The 20,119-nt window shown below is 51.9% G+C and overlaps 3 protein-coding genes across 3 annotated transcripts; 2 read left to right on the forward strand and 1 right to left on the reverse strand.

The window, feature by feature from the left end:
• Positions 1 to 656: 656 nt before the first annotated feature.
• On the forward strand, positions 657 to 1,719 carry EAH_00020630 (hypothetical protein; the record flags this gene model as incomplete). The annotated part of the gene is made up of 2 exons (XM_013397144.1): positions 657 to 1,189; positions 1,332 to 1,719. 2 exons carry the CDS (start codon positions 657 to 659, stop codon positions 1,717 to 1,719), a joined length of 921 nt encoding a protein of 306 aa, XP_013252598.1.
• Positions 1,720 to 1,794: 75 nt separating this feature from the next.
• EAH_00020640 (MORN repeat-containing protein, putative) lies at positions 1,795 to 5,421 on the forward strand (the record flags this gene model as incomplete). The annotated part of the gene is made up of 7 exons (XM_013397145.1): positions 1,795 to 2,077; positions 2,183 to 2,959; positions 3,081 to 3,225; positions 3,661 to 3,838; positions 4,035 to 4,217; positions 4,491 to 4,928; positions 5,155 to 5,421. 7 exons carry the CDS (start codon positions 1,795 to 1,797, stop codon positions 5,419 to 5,421), a joined length of 2,271 nt encoding a protein of 756 aa, XP_013252599.1.
• A 546-nt stretch (positions 5,422 to 5,967) lies between these two features.
• On the reverse strand, positions 5,968 to 18,895 carry EAH_00020650 (hypothetical protein, conserved; the record flags this gene model as incomplete). The annotated part of the gene is made up of 42 exons (XM_013397146.1): positions 5,968 to 6,133; positions 6,232 to 6,293; positions 6,388 to 6,508; positions 6,637 to 6,702; positions 7,174 to 7,368; positions 7,525 to 7,630; positions 7,794 to 7,952; positions 8,137 to 8,304; positions 8,456 to 8,595; positions 8,752 to 8,805; positions 8,900 to 8,990; positions 9,127 to 9,175; positions 9,323 to 9,670; positions 10,018 to 10,071; positions 10,197 to 10,296; positions 10,495 to 10,658; positions 10,877 to 10,952; positions 11,056 to 11,108; positions 11,655 to 11,744; positions 11,862 to 11,943; positions 12,081 to 12,170; positions 12,336 to 12,474; positions 12,607 to 12,682; positions 13,273 to 13,367; positions 13,518 to 13,618; positions 13,742 to 13,873; positions 14,001 to 14,080; positions 14,246 to 14,401; positions 14,488 to 14,622; positions 14,744 to 14,844; positions 15,020 to 15,074; positions 15,203 to 15,284; positions 15,400 to 15,500; positions 15,704 to 15,955; positions 16,125 to 16,271; positions 16,637 to 16,677; positions 16,945 to 17,065; positions 17,199 to 17,310; positions 17,513 to 17,624; positions 17,939 to 18,199; positions 18,420 to 18,474; positions 18,773 to 18,895. The coding sequence occupies 42 exons, from the start codon at positions 18,893 to 18,895 to the stop codon at positions 5,968 to 5,970; spliced, it is 4,911 nt and encodes a 1,636-aa protein (XP_013252600.1).
• Between the last annotated feature and the right edge of the window lie 1,224 nt (positions 18,896 to 20,119).

Raw genomic sequence — 20,119 nt, forward strand, 5'->3', positions numbered from 1 at the left:
GATACTCAAGGGAGCGGTATCCGTATGCTAGCCTGTGGCTTTGGACTGCACCCGAATCCTTCTGAGTAATTTCCGCTGCGTTTGCAGCGTTGTTTGTGGAGAGGACAGCCAGAGGACGGAGGCTCCGGGGCATTTTCTTGGGGGGGAGAGGCCAGCGAGACGACTCTTCTGCAATGGGTGGAAAAGTTTGCCCTCCCAGAAGGGGCCCCAACTAGGGGCCACCTACAGGGAACCCGTCTAGGGTCAGGGTCACGTGACTGGGAAGGCGAGATCTCTACTGACCAGCGGCTCTCATCGCACATTTTCTTTACCGTGCCGGTGGCGAAAAACAACAGTTATGTCTTCGGCGTTTCATGCTACTCTGTCCAGAGAGAGCGTTTGGTAGGAACAGCTACATTAGGGGCCCTGAGGCGTCGTGCGTGAGATTGGCTGATGGTGCCTGTGTTGTCTCAGAGCCATATGAACTGTTGCACTTCTGCGTGTATACTGTCTGACGCATAGCCCCCAGACGCACTGGGGGCAGGGGTCTCCTCTGCTATACTGCAGCCTGCCGAATGGTTTGTAAACCTTTGGGTAGTACACTGGAAATGTGTGTGTGGACCTGTGTGTGCAAAATTTTGTAGTGGGACCCATCTGCGCCCGACGATGCCCAGGGAATGTGCGCCGTTTGCGTGGTGGCGCGTGTCCCCTTTTGGGGCCTTTTGCTGTTTCGCCTGCTGCCCGTCACAGCGGCTTTCTTCGAACTTATGGAAGGAGCTGCATCAAGTTCCCCGGGGCGCCTTCACTCCTCGGGGCTGCCTACTCAGGTGCTTGTTCAGCTATACGACCAGCTGAACACTGTCAACTTTCACCTCATGAGATACACGGAGATCACTTTCAACCTTGAGGCAGGCTTGCCACCCTTCATCATGGCCATCACTCCACGTACGACAAACCGCATCATTCAGCTTCTTGCCACAGCTGCTGCATGGCAGATTTCATGCCTGAGTTACTTGGAAAGCAGAAATATGGATCGATCTGTCCAGTGTACCGCGGCGTGTGATGGGGGCGCAGGGCAGCTCCTAGTTCTTGTCAAGGCTCTGCTGCTCGAGAAAAAAATTCTGTTTTACTCGTGCGACGCGTCAAGGGCCTCCACTGCCGTCCTCTCCTTCATTTCTTTACTTCCAGGTACTGTCTTATTCCCCAAGCAGTTAGTGCCATTCCATTTGCCCCCCACCACACTGTCCTTGAGCTGGGGTGGATGACTGGCAGATGGGTCCTACTACAGATCTTAGCAAAAGAAGCAACTCCAGAGTTGGTGACGTTGTGTGCTGCCGTCCTTGGGGGTCGAGCGACAGCCGTAGGGGAGAATTGAATCTGGTAAAGGCGGCAGCGCTCGATGCTGTTGCCCTGGCAAAAGCCGAACTCCCCTACGATGGGGTGCTTGTGCCCTTTTTTGCGAGCACTGACTCTGCAGCGGGATTGGCATGTGGGTTTTCCAGCGACGGTTTTGGCGAGCACGAGTACCGGTGGAAACGTCACGGGCTGCCATTCAGAGTTTTTGAGGCGCGCTCAGCGTTCTTCCCCATCTTGCCTTTGGAGCTCGTGGACGACCTGTTGCTGCAGAAACGGGCGTTCCTAATTTCTTCGAACAACCCGACACTCTTGACTCACCCAGTGGCCAAGCCAGACATTGTAGGCAAGTTTACACGGATGTTGCCTTTCTTGCAGTGGCAGTGATTACCATATCCCCTATGCGCCACCAGAATTCCGAGGGTCCAAGAACCTGGGGCAGCAGTTAGAGAAGCTTGGAATATGCCTTTTCGCTTTTCAGTAAACGTCGACGCGTTAACTGTTGAGGTGAAGAATGCATCTTTGGAGCCGCTGTTGTGCTTGACGGCTTGGGAGCAGCAGTTTGCAAGACGTATTGTCATGGAAACGTCCTCCCCGAGTGGAGTCGCGGAAGGGCAGAGCCCTAGCTATGGGGGCAGCACCAGCATCTCAAGGCATGCGACAGACCTGCTGCAGCAAACGATCTCGTCGCTTGCTAGTCACGCGGCAGCACACGGCCTTCACTTTCGCAGGGCAAAGGAAGACGGTGGGCCGCAGAAGTCAAAATACTATGGGTTTCAGTGCAAAGCATACTTAGTCCTTTGATTTGGCGGAATCTCTCGTGTTTTCTGCTGCTTCCGTCTGCCCCCAGGAACAACTTCCGAACTGCATGGGCTCCACTCTTCTGGGGCAGGCATGTTGGGCGCGGAATTACCGCAGTACAGACGGAGGGCTGCCTCAGCTATATCTCCGAGAGACAACCGCCGCCGCAGCAACAGTAGCAGCAGCTTGGGCGGGGGAAAGCAGACTGTGCGCACGGGGGTTGCAAGGCGTCAGGCAACGGAAGGGCGAAGACAAGATGATGACAACACTGCTGTAGTGAGTCAGAGTAGCTCATCTCGGGAATTACATGGTACAACTCGTGAAGGCAATACAGCCCGGACAGGCAACTCGGGCGGCGTGGACACCGATCCAAAGCGGCAACTGCACCAACAGCAACAGCGCTACATCACATCTGAGGATTCTTTGACCAGCAATTCCCCTCCCACCAGTGGTGGAGGGGGATGGCTAAGTGGGCGGATTCGGTGGACGTGGGAGCGGCAGGCCGAACGCCAGACTCATACGACTGCTGGCGTCCCCATCGGCAAGAAGTCGAGGAACCCTTCTGCTGCCGAGGGATTCCACACGGAAGTCATATCCCCGTCAGTGGCCGGTGTGGCTGCGGCGAAGTCGGCGGAGCGGCCTTTGGGGCAGAGGGTCCTCCCAGGCACAACCCGTTTTCGGGCAGAAAGCAGGAGCAGCAGCGACGCTACGGGGCCTTCGTCTTTCCTTGATCCGAATTGGGAGGCGCACGCCGACTTAATACGTGCAGCGTTTGCTCAGCACCTAGAGCAGCTTTGCAGGTGTGAGCCGAAACTTTGTTGCCTTGGCAAGAGACTATGCGGAATACCCAATGACAGCTGGTGTACAAGCCTGACACGCATGGTGTGGTGGTTTCTTCTCAGCTGTGCTTTAAGTGCGCATCGGCGGTTGCTTCGCTTATTGTGCAGGAGAGCAGCAGTTGCGGCTGGTCGTGAGCGCTCGAGACAGCTGCTGCTGCAGGAGCTGTCTCCCACAGCGTCTGAAGACGGTGAAAGCCTCAGCGCATTTGGCGTTGAGTGGGTCCGGGGATGGTCAGAGACGCACAACTTTCAAGTAACTTGCCCTTTTTGCACAGCAGCTGCTCATGGTTCGTAATTTATTGAACACAGTGAGCAGACACAACCATAACAGAAGCTCATTTCGTCTCCGCAAGGTACAACACCGACGTGTGATGGTGAGCCGCAGGCGTGGCTGCTTGAGCACCGGCTGCCAAATGAAGGGGCCCCTTCGGCCAAGCACGAGACTTCGCAGCCCCCTCCCACTAGTGGGTATGCCAAGTATCTGTACAGCAATGGAGACTGCTACGAGGGCCAATTCTGGGCATCCCAGAGACATGGGGATGGTGTATACTGTTCCGCCGACGGCATGAGGTAATGCTGTGACCCACGCTGTTGCGTATGGAACGCTCTAAACGTTTTGCACGTGCTTTATCCACACCACTCTATCCTAGTGCTTGCATTGGAATGTTGTGGTGTGCTTGAATGGCAGATACGACGGCTCATGGGTTAGCGATGAGCGGCATGGACACGGGGTGCTGGCCCACGAGTCTGTAGGGTACTTATACGTGGGGCAGTGGCAACACAACAAGAAGTGCGGGGAGGGTCATTTATACTCCCGTAAAGAGCGCTACTGGGGCCAATTCTTTGACAACAAGTACCAAGGACGAGTGAGGCAACTGCCTGGCGCACACTGTTTCAACGACTGAGCATCCCTTAGTTTACAGTAATGGGGAATTTCGCTTGACGCCTGATGGCGGAGCAGCTGGTTTAAGAGTTTTATGCGGCTGCTAAAAACATCAGTGAGCAGGCAGTGCCAGCACCGTCCGGGGCCTTTGGTGGGGTGCTGTATATTGTGCGAACCAGGGGCGATATGTTCAGCGCGAAGGACTCGAGTATGAGGGAGAGTTTGCAAGGGGCCGTTTTGAAGGGCTGGGTAAACTGTCAATCTCGTGGGACGAAGGAAAACAGACCTTTGGGGAGTGTCGAAAGGGCGTCGTTATAAGGGGCAGTTTTGAAGGCGGGAAGGTGACGGGTGTCGTTAACGCGGTATATGCTGACGGGAGAACTTACACAGGAGAGCTTTCAGTAGGTTACCTGCTTTCAAGAAGCCGTCGGGCATGTTAGCTGCAGTTCGTTGTAGGTATTTCCATGCGACGCCATACTCATTCCGTCTAGTTTTCTCCAGTTCGTCATAGAAGAACGGTTTGTTGAGACATTCTCCATTTGCCCACCCAAGAATCCTCACACGCTGTAGGGAAGGCGCCCCCAATAGTTTGCTGCTGGTGTATTGAGTTGGGTTCATTCTTGTGTTTCTCTCAGCCAGAGACCCTGCTCCCAGAGGGATGTGGCAGCATGCTGTACCGGGATTCTTGTCTGTATGATGGTCAGTGGCGAAACGGCATGCGACATGGAGCTGCAGTGTTGACCATCCCTGTGGGAGTTGTGAGGGGCGCGAGTGTGAGTGAGGGGAAGGGTGAAGAGGGGACGATCACCGTGGATGGACAGTGGTTAGACGACATGCCAGACCCCGACGCAGAGTGGAGTGTCACCTTCCCGACGGGGGACAAATACTTAGGCAATCTAAAGTTCCCCTCCATTGGCAGTAATACGGGCAGGGACGTTGGTAAAGACGTGCACGTGGTGCCGACGGAAGGTTCGGCAAGGATTGTACCTCACGGATGGGGACTAAGCAAGCGAAAGGACACCGGAGAGGTGTACGAAGGCCAGTGGATCAGTGGCATGCGTCATGGGAACGGAGTAAGGCAACCATGCCTAGCGAGCCCTCGCTTGCACCATGCAACATCTTTGCGTTTTGCGGCAGGCCACCGGCAGCTATTGCCCCTTTGCAGTTGGATGATGCACAACCGAAGGGCGTAATATGGCTTGCCTAACTGGAGGACGTGAGGGGTCGCTTGGACAAAGGTAGTTAAGACCTTCGTTGCCTGTATGCGTTTCTTCAGTTTCCATGTGCCTGCTCTTTCAGGAGTGCATTACCCGGAGTGGCGCAAGGCACTCAGGTGAATGGCGGTTTGGGCATCCCCACGGGGAAGGGCGCTATTTTGATCCCAGTTCAGGCTCCACTCTTGAGGGCGCCTTCCACTATGGAAAGTTTGTGGCGGAAAATAGTCCAGGCTTTGTGAAAGACGAGGTAGCATCTGAACGGCCGCCTGTGGGAATCCCTATGGTTCTATTTGAGGCGTTTGAAAAGTTCCCACTAGCTGACTGCCCGTTATTTCAGCCACGTAGCTAGTCGCGCAGTACTTCTTGATGCACCCTCGGAGAGCTCTCGGCGTTACGGCTTTTGACCACTAGGAGGGTATTGTGCGCATATGACATGCATGAGACAGCTACTCGTCAGGCTCGCAACCTTTGTGAGCAGGTGAACCGAACACGAATTGCATAGCGTATGCCGCCATGTAAAGCGAAGACAATAATACAGAAAGGAACTGCGTTGGTTGAGCCGTTTATGTCGCACTGCGTATTTAGGGAGGGATATGAGGGAACAGGAGCGCATTATTTTGCACTGGGCAACCGAACGTGGGCGAACCACCTTTCAAGCAAGAATGGTATGCCGTGGCTTGTAGATGACCCGCGCTCTAGTACTGACTGCAAGCCAAACGCCTGCTCCACTTCAGATACGGTTCACACGCTCAAAGGGATGTGAGCGCTTTGCCCCGGACTCTTCTTCGGGATGCCCACTTCCCTACGGTGCATGAAGCGTCAAGTGGCTAGTTTACTGTTACGCTGTGGAATTTGGCGAGTTAAGCTCAACAGGGGGGAAATATTTGAACACTGCTTAAAATTCTTCAAATGCTGACACAAGGGGATCTACTTTTTTCCCATGAAAAAGCTGGGTCGCCGAACCCGCGCCGCTTTTGTAACGATTTTCCCACCACGTTTGGAACGTACTGATGTCAAGGAAGTAGTACATAAGATTGGCCAGGATATCCAGCTCTTCACACCTGTATTCACGTCAAAGGCGCAGTGCGCTCAGCTTTGCTTTAGGATAACAGCAACGTTGTGCCTTCAAAGGTGAAAAAATCTGACATCGCCTGCCTACCTGAGGTTCGTGGGCAGCCGGAGAGTCGTGCGAACATGAGCCAAGAAATGACGATATCGCCGCTGCAGGAAATGCGCATGCTGCATCCTAGCACTTTTTATATTAGACCTGGGGGAGAGTTGCTTTTTCGTCTTTTCTCGATTTGGGGGGACTTACCCGCATTTCAGTTCGGCTTGATGCTTCACTTGAATTTTCAGCCAGTTGCTCAAAAAAGCTTCCGCCAATTTTAACCGTCTCCTCAAGCTGTTGGCTTGTGAGACCGTGCTCAACTGATTTCCTACAGCTCAGAAACAGGTACGAGAATGCGCGTAAATGTGCGGAATGCTTCATTGTACTGCAAGGGGTCCCAGCAGGAAGTCTCCAGTAACGATAAGCAATCCTCGCCATGTGCATAGCCTGCTTCACCTTTTGAAGATGTCGCCAACATCTGGTTCATCTCTTTTTTCCTTCTGGGAACTTTTTCCCTTCAGCCTGAAGTCTCAAACCCGCGCATAGATTATCCATTGGACTGACTCGGCAGCCTGCGGGCTGCATTTCAATGGGGGACAAATAGTTAGGGCAGATTCGTACTTTCCTAGCAATAGCAGTATTACTCTCAGCCTGGACACTGCCCTGTTGAGCTTTTCCAAGGGGAACGAGTAAGACTGGGCTACTTCGGATAGCCTTTTGGAGTTCCCTGAAGTGCAATCACAGCCCCCCAGGATACGCCGTTTATGCTTCCATCGTCACTCCAAATTTCATTCCAACTGCGGTGGGCGCTCCAAGAACCGATTTTGATTGGCTTGCCGTTACAAAGTTAGAACTACGACTTTTGCTGACCTGAAAGGATGAGCTGGCATGCGTTCGAAACTTCTGCTTCCGACTTTGCCAATAAGTGCCCCAGGTAGCGGTCCATAATGCAGCCACTGTGAGCAGCTCCTTTGTTGTCTCTTCCCCCTGCACCATATAAATAGCGTGTCTTGAGCTCCAAGCAGTGTCTTTGCTGAAGCCGGTTTCAAAAAGCATGTGCGCTCGCGAAGTTTAACCTTACTTGGGTGGCACAGCAGGAAAATGACGTCACTGTCTTGGTCGAAAAGCTCCTCTTTCGGGATTCGGAAGGGGTAATGCTCAATGTACTCCATAACCTGCAAGGCCGACCTGTTTAAAAAGTCAAAAGACAACCGAAGAGCCACTTGGAGAAATCCGTGTTTGACTGGGCACATGCTGCTCGAGCTATCGCTACGCCGGGTTTGGGAGGTGCAACATGTTGAAATACTTTAAAAAAAGTAGCTGAGAAAGAGGAAGAAGCCTCACGTGCCGGAAAGGTCCAACAGCCATGTAAGAAACGAATGTGAGGTTATATCGCCCCCGGACTTTGTGCAGGCGATTTGGAATACGTCGTAGGAAACATTTTTGAAGCCTGAAAAGCATCGGACGTAGATGGGTTAACTGCCAAAGATGAATTCACAGCGAGTCCGCCAAATTTTGTCCAATGCACCTACTGCATTGCTCCGCATATTTTCAAGCTGTAAAGGCCGTGGGTCGCATGGTTTCAAATGGCGTTGCGCTTAGAAGAAGCATACTTTGCTTTTCAAGGTAGTCAAGCAGGAGAAAGAGAGAAACTAGCCTGGAAACGAGTTTCGGATCCGCCGCGAAGTTGATGTATACCACGAACATGTCGCTTACCAAGTCCGAGATGACAGGACTGACCATGTCGCTCGCAGCTTTGGATTGCATAGAGGCTGCATAGCACGACACACAAATTAGAAACACCACAGTAGCTGCTCTGCTAGCACTAATGAGAATGAATGTGTTTATAGCTAGCCGCATTCGATCCTCTGATGGGTATGAAGCCCTACTTGGACATCACTATCGTGAACTACAATCTCCCCATTTCCGAGGTACTAGCCGCTATATCAAGCTTACGAAATATAGGATGATCTGTAGGGTCCAGCTGGATCATGTTTGCTTTTGAAACATCCTTTTGCGTAGTAGCAGATGCAGCGTCATGTTTCTCTTCCCCTGTTCCCTGTTTAGCTTCATTGACGCTTGATGCCGAGACATGGGGTGCCTTAATATGGTTTAATGGAGTCTCTGTTGCAACAGGCGGCATACATTAGACAGACCGGAGGAATACGTAGACTGTGGAAGATGATAGCAGATGGAAACGGGTAGAGTCAACGCTTTCGCTCTGAATTGTCGTGCGAGTGCTTTCGACGGTTTGCATTTCCACGCGTGGGCACACTTCTTTGGTTTAGTGATACTAAGCCCTGCTCGTCATCCAGGCTGGGCAAAACAAACTTGACTTTTGAAAAAAACCTGTTTATTGGTCGTATCGTCTCAAAAATGCCGTAAAAATAGGGGTCAGGAAGGCACCAACAGACTCTGCAGACGACAGTTTAAGGCGTAGAACTAGCACAGGAAGAGGTTTGAGACAGAGAAGATGCCAAATAGGCCTTCCGTGGATGGGAACTTTTCTAAGTGTGCAGCACAATGTTGGTACTCCTCTGGCTGACAATGCGAGATGAGGCCATGCATTACCTTGAAAATTCGTTATCAGGTCTGTAGCGACGCAAAGAGGGCTTGTGAGTTAACCTGCAGATCAACTCAGCACCACGCAAGCATGCTTTGGTAGTTCCAACTCTCCTTATTGAGCAGGACTCTGCTATCCTCCCAATGCTGCACATACCTGCTAAATGCGTTGCGAATTACAGCCTCGTACATAGCAATGCAACGGCGGTATCGGCCCTGGTTTGCCAATAGGACGGCAAGCAGCTGCCCTGTAAGAGAATAAGGACATCATGTCGCGTAAGAGTTTTTTCGTCCTTCTCAGTCACTTCATGCATATCCTGCTAGCCAAGAGCCTTGTAAGTGAGTTCTGGCCCTACAGGGGTTGAAAGAAACCTCATAGAATACCTGTCGCTAGCGTTTCTAAGTGGCTCTTCCCGAGGATAATGGTCTGCCACTGATCGAAACAGGCAAAGCAAAGCAATGCATATTTGTATCCTTGAATGTGCAAAGGCACAATCAAGCTCTTATACTACATTGGAGTCGGCTCACCAAACTGGCGAAAAAGTGCACGCGGAACGAATATGGCCAATGGGTAACATACCTGCAAAGTTTTGGTCGCAATTTCTACTCCTCTTTGCAAAATGGTGCCGCCAGCGTCGTTTTTTCTTGATTCAATGAGTAACAACAACGACAACGAGAACTCTCGCGCCGCTGTCATCGTCAACACATGCCTGGTTCCCTTCAAAAACAGAAACAATGAACTAACTGCTGCAAAAATCACACGTGCCGGATCGGCAAGAGACCGAAGAGTCAGCTGACGACTCTGAGAGTATTGCTTTGGAAAAAGGGGAAATCCTACAAAATGAAAATCGTAGGCATCCAAAGCCCACTGCAGCATCAAACATGCGCCATTCGCCATCAGAGCTTTCTGCTCCTCCGTTACCAAGTCCTGTAGCAGAAGCGGACCTCTCCATAAATATTGTACTCTGGAACTTTAGCTGGAAGCCGAGGAAGAGTCGAACGGTTAGCAAGACAAGCACAGTGGCTAATGCCCCTTGTAATGCTCTTACTACGGACCCTACGTAGTGCGCTGCGGCGGCCAAAAGCGAGAACAAGCTTGCACTGCGCAAGCATCCTGAGGAGGCCGGCCATTTTTGGATTGATCGGCGCCGGCGGTATCCCAGCCGGGACCTTCGGACAAAGCACGGGGACAGAACCAGCTCTCTGGTGCAGGAATTGTCTACGCAGCGAGCGATAGATCTGCATTAAACTGCGCAAGTGCGCATGACCGCTTACTTTGGAAGCTTCATCTGTTGCAATCACGGCAAGGAGCAGCTTAAGGCTCGTGAGCTGCGCATCCCCGCCACAGCAAAGCACCAAACAAAGGAAGGTCGTAGTGAGCACAAACACCATCAAGCGTGTGGCCTTCGCACCTCTAATGAGATATTAACCATCGGTGTGAGCATGGTACTTACGTCCTCGGAGTTTTGAGAAACAGAGAGAGCTGCACTCAGCGACACCGCAGCTTGCAGCCCGGATATGCACTCCCGCCAGTCGCGCCCAAGATATGACAGCCTGGAGGTACGACAAAACAAATGTAATACCGAACCATTCTTGCCTCAGTTCTCCACCAGCTACACTGGTGAAAGTCATACTACGAGTGCGACAGAGGAAAGCTCACAGTGCAAACTAAAGCCAGGTTTGTGGTAATGTCGTAATGTTTACGATTGCAGCACAGATATCCTTTCCAATATATTTTGAGGGTTGGCCTACCAAGCTTGTGCAACAGTCACGTCTAGAGCGGCTGGATGGTGGCCTCCCCAGTGGTATAAAAGTAAACGCTGAATCCGGTAGGTAGTGGCTGCAAGCTGGGAGCTAGGAGGGGGCTTCTCCGAGCCATGGGTCGCTGCCAGAAGAAGCAGCAGACGGGCCGGTACCTAAAACCAAAAGCTTCAGCAGGCAGTCAGCGCCCCGTTACATCAAACTAGAATATAAAAGTACCCGGAGTATTCGCCCAAGCTGAAAAGGCATGGGCGCATGCTGCGCACTTCCTATTCGTCCAAATGAGTCAAATATCTGAGGAAGGTTGCTCATTTTATAACCAAAAAGAAGAGTTGCAGAATGAAATGGGATGGGCAGTGGAAGGGATCCTTACAGATGCTGCATGGGCCTCAGGGTACTGCAGGATACAACGTTGAGCCAGCAAGAGGCCGACGTCCCAAGCCTCATATCTGCGTGCGCATGCAGTCCGAGATAAGGGAGCAGATGTTAGTCCCAAACGCCTTCCAAGATTGCCAGTGGAACAATTATTTTGCAAGGGGTTGGTGGTGTTACCTCAGAGCAACGCCCACGAGCTCCACAGTTGCCTCCTCTGCATCCCAAGAATCCTGTTGTCATTGCGGACACATCAACGCACTGATTTTCCACTGAAAATACGGTCGGCGCAGTAGGAAGAAATAAACCAGCTTTCCCCCATGAAGAGGCGGGACGAGGGTAACTGAATGCTTGCCTGTGCAATCAGCAGAGGATGGCCCTGGGTGGTGCTGTACATCGAGGCAACAGTGCATGCGCTCAGGCCCTTCCTGATTTCCGCTCGCGTGTGCCACAAAGGGCTACTGCACTGGAATACTACATGACCGATTAGCCGTGACACGACGGTCTGGGCTGGAGAAGGGCTTTGAATGACAGTTGAGCATGATGGATTAGCTAGTGGCAGCCTTGATGGATCTCGAACAAGGGATAGGAGTGGAAGAGAGCTAGGAACGGTGACAGAGCGCGAAAGCTTCGGCATCCAACTCTGCAGGCATCAGCGCACCCATAATTAAGTGAATAGTCCCCAAAAAACTAGCTGCCTCTGTACTACTCGTTGCATTCGCCAGCTTCCTTGGATCCTCATGCCGCTCATGAATAATCTGTAGGCCTCCATAACTCACTCGAATGTGAGAAGGCATGAGGGGAAATGGTTTGTCCAGCATCCTTCCAAGAGTGGCCGCGCAAGGAAAGAAGCTAATGCCGCAGTGGTGCTGCAGTAACAGCATTTCAGAAACCATCATCGCGACAGGCGGGATTCGTCCAGTGGAGGCACCTCAAATCAGGGTTACTCATGTTGGCCCCTGAACTTTGGGAGGGACCTGACATACCTGCAGCGATATGTACAGGGCTGGCAGGTAAATTCTATGTCGCCGCACCATCGACGCCTCAACATCAAATAGCTCAGAACACCTGGTACACAGTAGCGGCAGTCGGGCATGATGTCAACAATACTGGGAGTTCAACACATTGTGACGTCTGTCCAGCTACTAGCTGCAGAGTGCGGAGACGGGAAAACTGTACGGCCTAGTAGAGGGAGCATGCTGCACCTGCGGCTTAGAAAGTTTCTCCAGAATTCATGAGACTCCATGCAGGATCCAAGGGCCACGTTAAACAAGTTCAGAGCCACAAGATCCGTCCTGAAGTACACAGTGGGACGCGAATAACAACGCGTTGCCAAGTTTGGTGGAATGTGATACACCCTCCAGGATGGAACGTCTTACAGCCCGGCGCCGCGATTGCAGCGCTGCGTTGGCAGTGTTGGCCATTCAGTCTTAATGCAGCTACATGACCGAGGTGTTTACCAAAAGAAGACGCGAAATTTATGCCTCGTCAAGTCTAACAAGTAGGGGGAGTCATCCAGCAAGCGAGCGGCAACAGAAAGTGGGAGCTGCAGAAACTTCTCTCTCAGCAGCGACTCCTTGGTGTACCTTACCCTTCCGTCTGCAAAGAACACAAATATAGTAAACGAAAGACAGCATATCACTGAGAAAAAAAGCCCGATCGACTCCGGTGGAGCGGAGAAGTCACGTGCACTCAGGTTAGCGAATCAACTTAAGCTGAACAGGAGCTCACCTTGCCCCCTAACCAAACCTTCATAGTACGAGTCGTCACTGTTAGCCACACTCTCTCCATCGTCGTCACTGGCTGCCTGCAACACAGTAGCACTCGAGTAGCAGTGCCAAAACTGCTGCCAACATAGTGATTAGCTGTGACTGTTGAGATGAGCTACATTATCATTGGCGCAAGCATCCGTGTATCCATGACTTAATTTTGAGGCACTGTTGAAACAAGCTACATTATCATTGGCGCAAGCATCCATATATCCATGACTTAATTTGAGACAGTTACCTTATATACGCCTTCTCCCTCGCGGCTCCCCACCCGCAGTAGAGTGCCTATTGCTTCTGCATTAACGAAATAAAACAAATTCAGTTAAAACTGAGCAGGAGCTCCCCCGCAATGTCCTTTCCTATGCGTTTAGTAAATAGATGCACGCTTAAGTTTAAACACACAGCAGTATAGTCACCGGAAACTTTCGTCGTCCCAGAGGCCTGGAGTTCCAGATTTGTGCAAAACACCAGTCGGCGGAACACTCCTTTCAGCAGCTGTTTTAGAGTTCGCGCTACAAGAAAACAGTCACAAACGCCCACACATACACATAAGCACAGATAAAATACACAAGCAGATTACACCTTCACTATACGCTCCAGATGCAGGTGCTTGGGCCTCTCAGCCAACCACTAATTTGGGCATCAAAGAAGTTGACTTGCCGACGACTTCCACGAGAAGCATATGCTGGAGCCACGGACTTCGTGTCCGTTTACACATTGTGCCTTAGAAAAAACACATAAGTAGATGAATACGCACAGCAACAAACGGTCACACCACACCACACCACTGTGCTCCCCAGGCCCGGAAGTAAACTGGCCAACTGCATTTCGAAAACTTGAATCAGGCAACTGGCGTGTTGTCCTCCAGCGCACCCAAAAGGCGAATGTTAATGCCGCGTCGGTGAAGGTAGCTCGTCAAGGATATTGAGTCGTATGGGCCGTAAGGGTCCATTCGTTCCAATTCAGCAATCGCACTGCAACAAGCGCCCCCAGAACACGCCACTGTGTAGTTAGTGCGGTTTGATATGAACTAGACCCAGCACTAGTGAATTGCTTCTCAAAAACGTGAACGTATGGCGCAAGAGCCAGCGACCTACTCGTCGAGGATGACCGACTTGACAAGTGTCCCCAGACGCTGGGCCTTCCTCCCAGGGAGCCCACTTCCGCAGGCGACAGGCTCGACGTTGCCTCTGTAAGAGCGGCTGTACGAGTGGGTAATAAAGTGAACGCTGCATCAGGAGCAAATGCATGCACATTCTTAGCCCAAACCTGAGGCGGGTTTCACTCCAGAATATATGGATCCAAGCGATCGGTGGCATTTCTTGGGCCACATCTCAAACAGCATGGAAGTCTTACAGTTCGTCCATAGGGGCGTACAAGCGACTAAAGGGCGAACGAACAATCGCATCCTGATAAGCTTGGCCGGGAACAGTCGGCTGCATGGCGAAGAAACCCAAGGGTGCGGCAAAAGCATGTCAGGGCGAGGCAGAAGCGGGCGTACTAAAAATAAACCAAGGCGAAGATGTTCTTGCTGTATTTTGCTTTAGATATCTACGCACAGCCTCGGGTAACACTAAATACCTTCAGTCAGTCCAGCTGACCTTAACTGATGCCTGTTGGGAAATTTGTTGACAATTCTTCAAGGCCATTTCCATGTCAGCGGAATATTCAAAGGGAACAGATCGGAGGCGCTGGGAGATAGATGGAAGAGAGCCTTTTGCTTCCTTCCCAGAAAAAAGTGGCAGTGCGTAGCATGTCTGTGACAGCGAGAGCAGGCCAAAGACGTAGGGATCCTGTGCGAACTCAGGAAGGAATGCAGCCCGGAAGGACTGTTCAGACTTACTCGGTAGAGCATCATCATGTCAATGCCTCTGTTTTTGACTGACAAAAGAAGTGTCGTGTCACGAGGAGGGTTTTGAGGTGAAATAGGCTTCAACAAATTGCAAACGTTGAGCTTGTTCTCGATAAAGGAGATTTCCTGCAGAACAGAGATGCCGACGTGCCCCCATGCTCTGTTACTTTGAGGCAAGCCTGTGCCGGCACAAAAGCCAGTGGGATTCAATGCTATTACAAAATCTCGAGCACATTTAGTGACTCACGTGGCGAACACGAGCTGATAGGGGCTGAGGCCATGCAATGACTTCTGGTACGGACTCAGGCAACGGAATTACAACGACTCGGAAGCCCTTATAGTCCACGGCTGAATGGAAAAAACGCACGTACAAGGAAAAACATGTATTTCCTTCGCGTTGCGAGCCGGTGGACCCGGAGGAGGATGGTGTGCATGAATACTTGAAAAGCCAACCACGCTCTATCCCAATAGTGCCGATTTGGGGGGAACAGAGAGCTGCGTCGGGAAAAGCGTTGAGGCTCACCGGTCATAAGCACGGGAGTTAAGCTCGTCAGTCTTAGGTTCTTGGACCCTTCAGCCTGCAACCATTAAATACACATATGATGCTTGCCTGTCATACCATGTTTTGCTGCTAAAGGGGTGTGGCCTAATGGATGTAACAAACTCCTTCTCCTTTAGCAGGCAGAAGCAACAGCGCTCCATTTACAGTGCCTTCGGCGGATTGCCTCTTTAATTCGACAATTGCGTCGTTCATCGTCCGCTGCGCCTGAATCTCTACACCGTAAACCCTGCGAGCAAATATGCGCAGCAGAATACAACGGACAGGTAAGCTTAGTATAGACCAGCCAACGGTTGGCTGCGCCTTGATCGCCAGCGTCCCTGGGGCTGCGCGTGAAAACGAACTTGCTTGCTTCTTCCATATCCACCTTTTCATCTCCCAAAACGAGAACCGCCAACAGAAGTCCTGAGCGGGATCGACCAATGGCTTGCTCGCTCACAAACAGCTGCAGATACCACAGTTGCAGCAACAGTAGCCTGTAGCCATCCGTGTACCGAACTTTCACATAGCCTTCTACCAGCACGTTGCCCAGTCCCGGAGCACCATTCATCTTGGCATCAAATGGCCTCCCATGAGCCCGTTACGCAGATTCGGAACTTTCTACCTTTCAGGGCACGGCCTAATGCAGGCGTAAGCACGGAAGCTGACTTGATCGCGTTTGAACAGGGCAAATATGCGAAGGGGATGTTCTGATGGGAGTCTCCGGAAATGACAGCGTTCTCTCCATTTGTCCAAGCTGCTCCGGATCTCGTTAAGGTGTGAATGCTTCACGGAAGGTAGGCGTGGCTTTTCTTCGAGTTTATCCTTTGAAAAGCTACGCTCGCTACTGCCTTCACTGTGCTGTTGCTCCTTTTCTTGCGCCTGATTGTCGTCTTGGGTCCTGTCGAACGGCAGAGATCCCTGCAAGCATGAGGATGCATAAATACCAGATGCAGAATGCGGGCTCACGGGCTGCTACTGCAGGCAAAACATTGATAGCCCTTTTACATCCCCCCAAAAAAGCTCTTCTGTAGCGCCTACGCTACGGTGGACCTATTTAACTCGTTGCGGCAGGGCCATGGCAGTTTACAATGAGCAGGGAGTCGGCAGTGGGCTCGAAGACCACCTCTTCCAAAATCTGTACTGCATACTGAGCTGCATAAAAGGAGTAGGTCGACGCGCAGCATACGGCTTGGCAGGTGTTGAGGATGCACTTGTGCAATCGGGTGGCCGCTGCCTGATTGCAGAAGGAACGCGTAGAGCGAAATGCGAACAGTTGTATGCAAAAGAACGGTCATCAGATCTCAATTCATCTGCTGCTCACGAAATGAGTGTCTCTGCTGCGGACAAATAGCATGGAAAGTGACACCAGCCAGGATCGTATCCGTACCAGACAGATGCCCGACTTCACGGAGGCTGGGATACCCGTAAGGGCTGCTCTGTCCAAGAGATAATCGAAAGTATTCGTGGCGCATCGGTCCCATCCCAAAAATCCTGCATTGGCATTTGTCGAAAGACGAATGAAGAGGTGGGCAAGCACACAGCACGCGCGCCTAAAAACGATCTGAAGACTCACTGACGTATGGGGCAAGCGGAGCTCACCGTGTGTGCTTGTCCGTTCACATATGCAACCATCCATCGCCCTGACAACCGTGTCAGGGCTAAAAAAAGGGATAGGGGTGGTCGAAAGGATACGGTAGGGATGGCTATCCAAGAAAAAGGAAGTGAAACGCCCGGCAGAGCAGTCCCCTGCGACAGGCCATAGGGCATCAATCCACCAACACCTCATCGCGTTGCTTGCGGAATGGAACAAGTCTACTTCCCAAAAAAACAACCCCATGTGCATGTCGTCTAGGGGGAAAAAACCCACTGTCAGGATTGCCCCAAAAGTTATTCAATCACTCACTAACCTGCCTTCAACCTCGTAATCATGGGGACCACAACAACACCGTCTCGCTCCATCTGAACAAGGAGTTCGTCAATGTGAGAAGTGAGGCCCTTGAGATCGAACTCCGGCTCTCCTGATATTGGCTGCAAATGCCACAACGTCAACGCAGCTTCTCAAGCCAAGTTCTTGCAGCAGTGCCAGCGAGACACAAAACCCTGTGACGAGACAAGAGCTCTGTGACTGCTAAGTGAAGCCACTAACAGAATGAGAACGTACAACCGAAACGGCGGAAATTCGTTGCTCCACGAGGCTCTTTCGCGTTCGCCTTAAGATGGCAAGCGTGGCTCGGGCATCCACCTCAGTACTCGGTAGTAGATCTGGCAGTTGTCTGAGCGGATATTAAGCATAAAATCGCAATTATACCACTTAATAAAAGCCAGAGTCCCTGCTGCAGGCTAACGCCGAAAGCGTTCCGAGTGTTTCAAGGCTTCCTAATGGTGCAGTGCGCTCGATAGTGGCCATTCCTACCATTAAACCAAAGTCAGAAATTGGACGCTTTCCACGGAAAACTTTGTTGTTGGAAAACATACCGAACGTGTTTGGGTTCTTTTATACCCAGGCGCAGTTCTTGGTTCCAGTAGAAGCTAAAGCTCTTGGTTCGGACGACCGTGTGACAGAGGCCCACATTCATGAGGACAGTGCCTGCGAGGCCTCGCAGAAGTATATGCATGGCCTCCACACGTCGCTTCCGCTTTGAAGCATGCATGAGATAGCAAAGTTTACAGTGTGAGGGACACTGAGAGGTCCTCTGCGAAGCGCATATGCGTTGCCGTTCCGCCGCGCTTTACGCAGCCCCATTTCATGCCCTGTTCATGCGATGGAAGCTCAACAAAGCCCACCTGCTTCTCGTGCCGAATTAGTGCCTAAGTATAGGCTGTAACTGTTTGTCCGTAGAAGCCAGGAAAGACTTCTGCAGCGCCTCCCCAGAGAGATCCTTGCACTCGCAACACACTTACGGAGATCAGATAAATTCTCCTGAGCACATAGAAATAGCAGGCGGAGATAGGCATGGCCCGCCAACAAAGCGCCCGAGAGACAGACACCTTGACGAAACAATAGGGATGGTAGCACGAGTAGGGAAGGGGCAAAAGCTCTGATTTTAAGATAAAAAGACGAGAAGAGCACACCATCATCACATAGAGCTCCAGACTTGGGGTGGCCATGGGAAAAGCAGAGCTGAAAGGAAGCTGGAAGGTGCTGTTGAGAGTTAGAGTGACCTGCATGCAAGCACATCGAAAAATTCTATTTATTTTGTAGCAAAAACGGCGACGGGAGGGCACCCCCCAGATGCATTTCGCTGGCTAGCTTTTCGGTTGCAGCGGGCGGGTGACGCTTTCTGCATCAACAGCAGGAAGACTGCAACAGTACAGGTAATGCATGCACCCACCGAGGTGTCGTCTATCTTTTTCCTAAACATCTTGTAGGAAACACGCCGACCATCACTGCAGGCCTGAGCCAGGTCCTCCCCCTTGTACATGACGGCAATGGAGAGCTGCGGTAAGAAAGGAATTCACAGCGTGCAAGCGTGCCTTTACGGAGGCACCCAGGTGTGCCTGCCGCTGCTCTACATATCTCTGACCCTATTGCCAATTTTTGTGTCAGTGTAAATATCTCAGCGGCTCATGCATCGAGCAGCAGCAGCCCTAGCATCCGTTGCCGCTGGTCCAGGTTCCCGGTCTCGTGCTCGTTCTTCCTAGGCACATAGGGCTAGCCACATGACCTGAGGGAAGTTTCCGTCTATATTACTGCTCTTCATAAACCAAAACAAATCAGCGTGTATCCTAGCTTACTTTGCTCTTGTTCTCAAGGCGGGCGACGGCCTCGGCATTGAATTCCATGTGGGCCATCCGCACTTCCAGGATTACCTCCTTAACCGGAGGAATCTCCTCCAAGGAAGCCCCATATGCCAGCATCGCCGGATGAAACTGTCGTGAGCTTCTGCCGGTGTTATGGCTGTTGCTGGTGCTGCTGCTGTTGCTCCTGCTGCTGCATGGCCGACGCCTAAAGTCACCTTTTTCTGCGGCGCACGGGGGAACCCGTACAACTCCAGCTACTCTTCAGGCTATGTATTTGAGGACTGAAGAAGCTGGGGCCACTAAAACTTTGTGTGGCAAGAGAAGAGGCGGGTCTGAAGCGGCGAAGGAGCATTCAACAGCTCCTTTGGCCCACGACCACCAGGAGTCCATGCAGGGCCTTTCGGGCAGCCCAAAGAGCGCAAAATTAAGCTTAGTACGAATTAAGACAATGCATGCTTCATGTCAAATGAGTCCCCTTCTGGAAAGCGCATGCATTGGTGAGGGTGGGACCTCCAGGGGCCCCCGGTCTGCCGCCCGCCTCAGAGGGCACGGCGGTCGCGAGGCCCGTACTGACCGCACAGCGCAGATGGCCCAATGGGAAATTGTGGAAGAAACAATGCGTATTAAGGATATTTAACAAGAAGGAGACTCATCACAAGGAGGACATGTATCTTCTGGGGCCCGTTGTGCGTACTGACGGTCTGGGGCCTCAACGGCGGCCTGGTCTGGGCTCTGGAGCCAGCCTTCGGCAGTGCATGTGCGTCTGCATAAAGGAGTGGCATTTCAAGGCTCATACCATCCCATTCGAATAGGGTCAAATCGTTATTATTATGTAAATACAAAGAAGAGTGGTTAGACCTTCTCAACTGGGCCTGGAGGGAGAGGCAAAATGGCAGCAGGCCCCACGGCGGCGGCAGCCGCAGCAGGAACAGCTACAGTTCACGCGGGGCTCCCCTTCTCGCTGTCTGTACACTAAAAGGACTGCATGCACTCCATAAGCGGCTTTTGAATACTTCTTATGGGGCCAAAGCCTCAAGACAATAGCAGCAAGCAACGACGGGCTTCGCTGCAGGGTACTCATACAAAACGCCTGCAGCAGCCGGGTCGCGCCTCCTGCTGCAGCAGGGGCAGTGCAGCAGCAGCAGCCGCAGTCCTTTGCACTTCCTGCCCTTGACTGCCCTTGACCTTGTTTATTTTACACTATTTTCAGTGCCTGAATAGAGCAGAAGTGACGTTCCTCCCCGCCAGCCCTCACCACCCATCCCGCTGTTGCGACACAACTGCGTGACTGCAGCAGCAAGGCATCTGCATTCGCGGGGTCCTTCACATTACACTAGTGGA

This window comes from Eimeria acervulina, genomic scaffold (assembly GCF_000499425.1).
Source record: "Eimeria acervulina Houghton genomic scaffold, Eah_scaff143, whole genome shotgun sequence".
In the NCBI taxonomy this organism is placed as follows: Eukaryota; Apicomplexa; class Conoidasida; order Eucoccidiorida; family Eimeriidae; genus Eimeria; species Eimeria acervulina.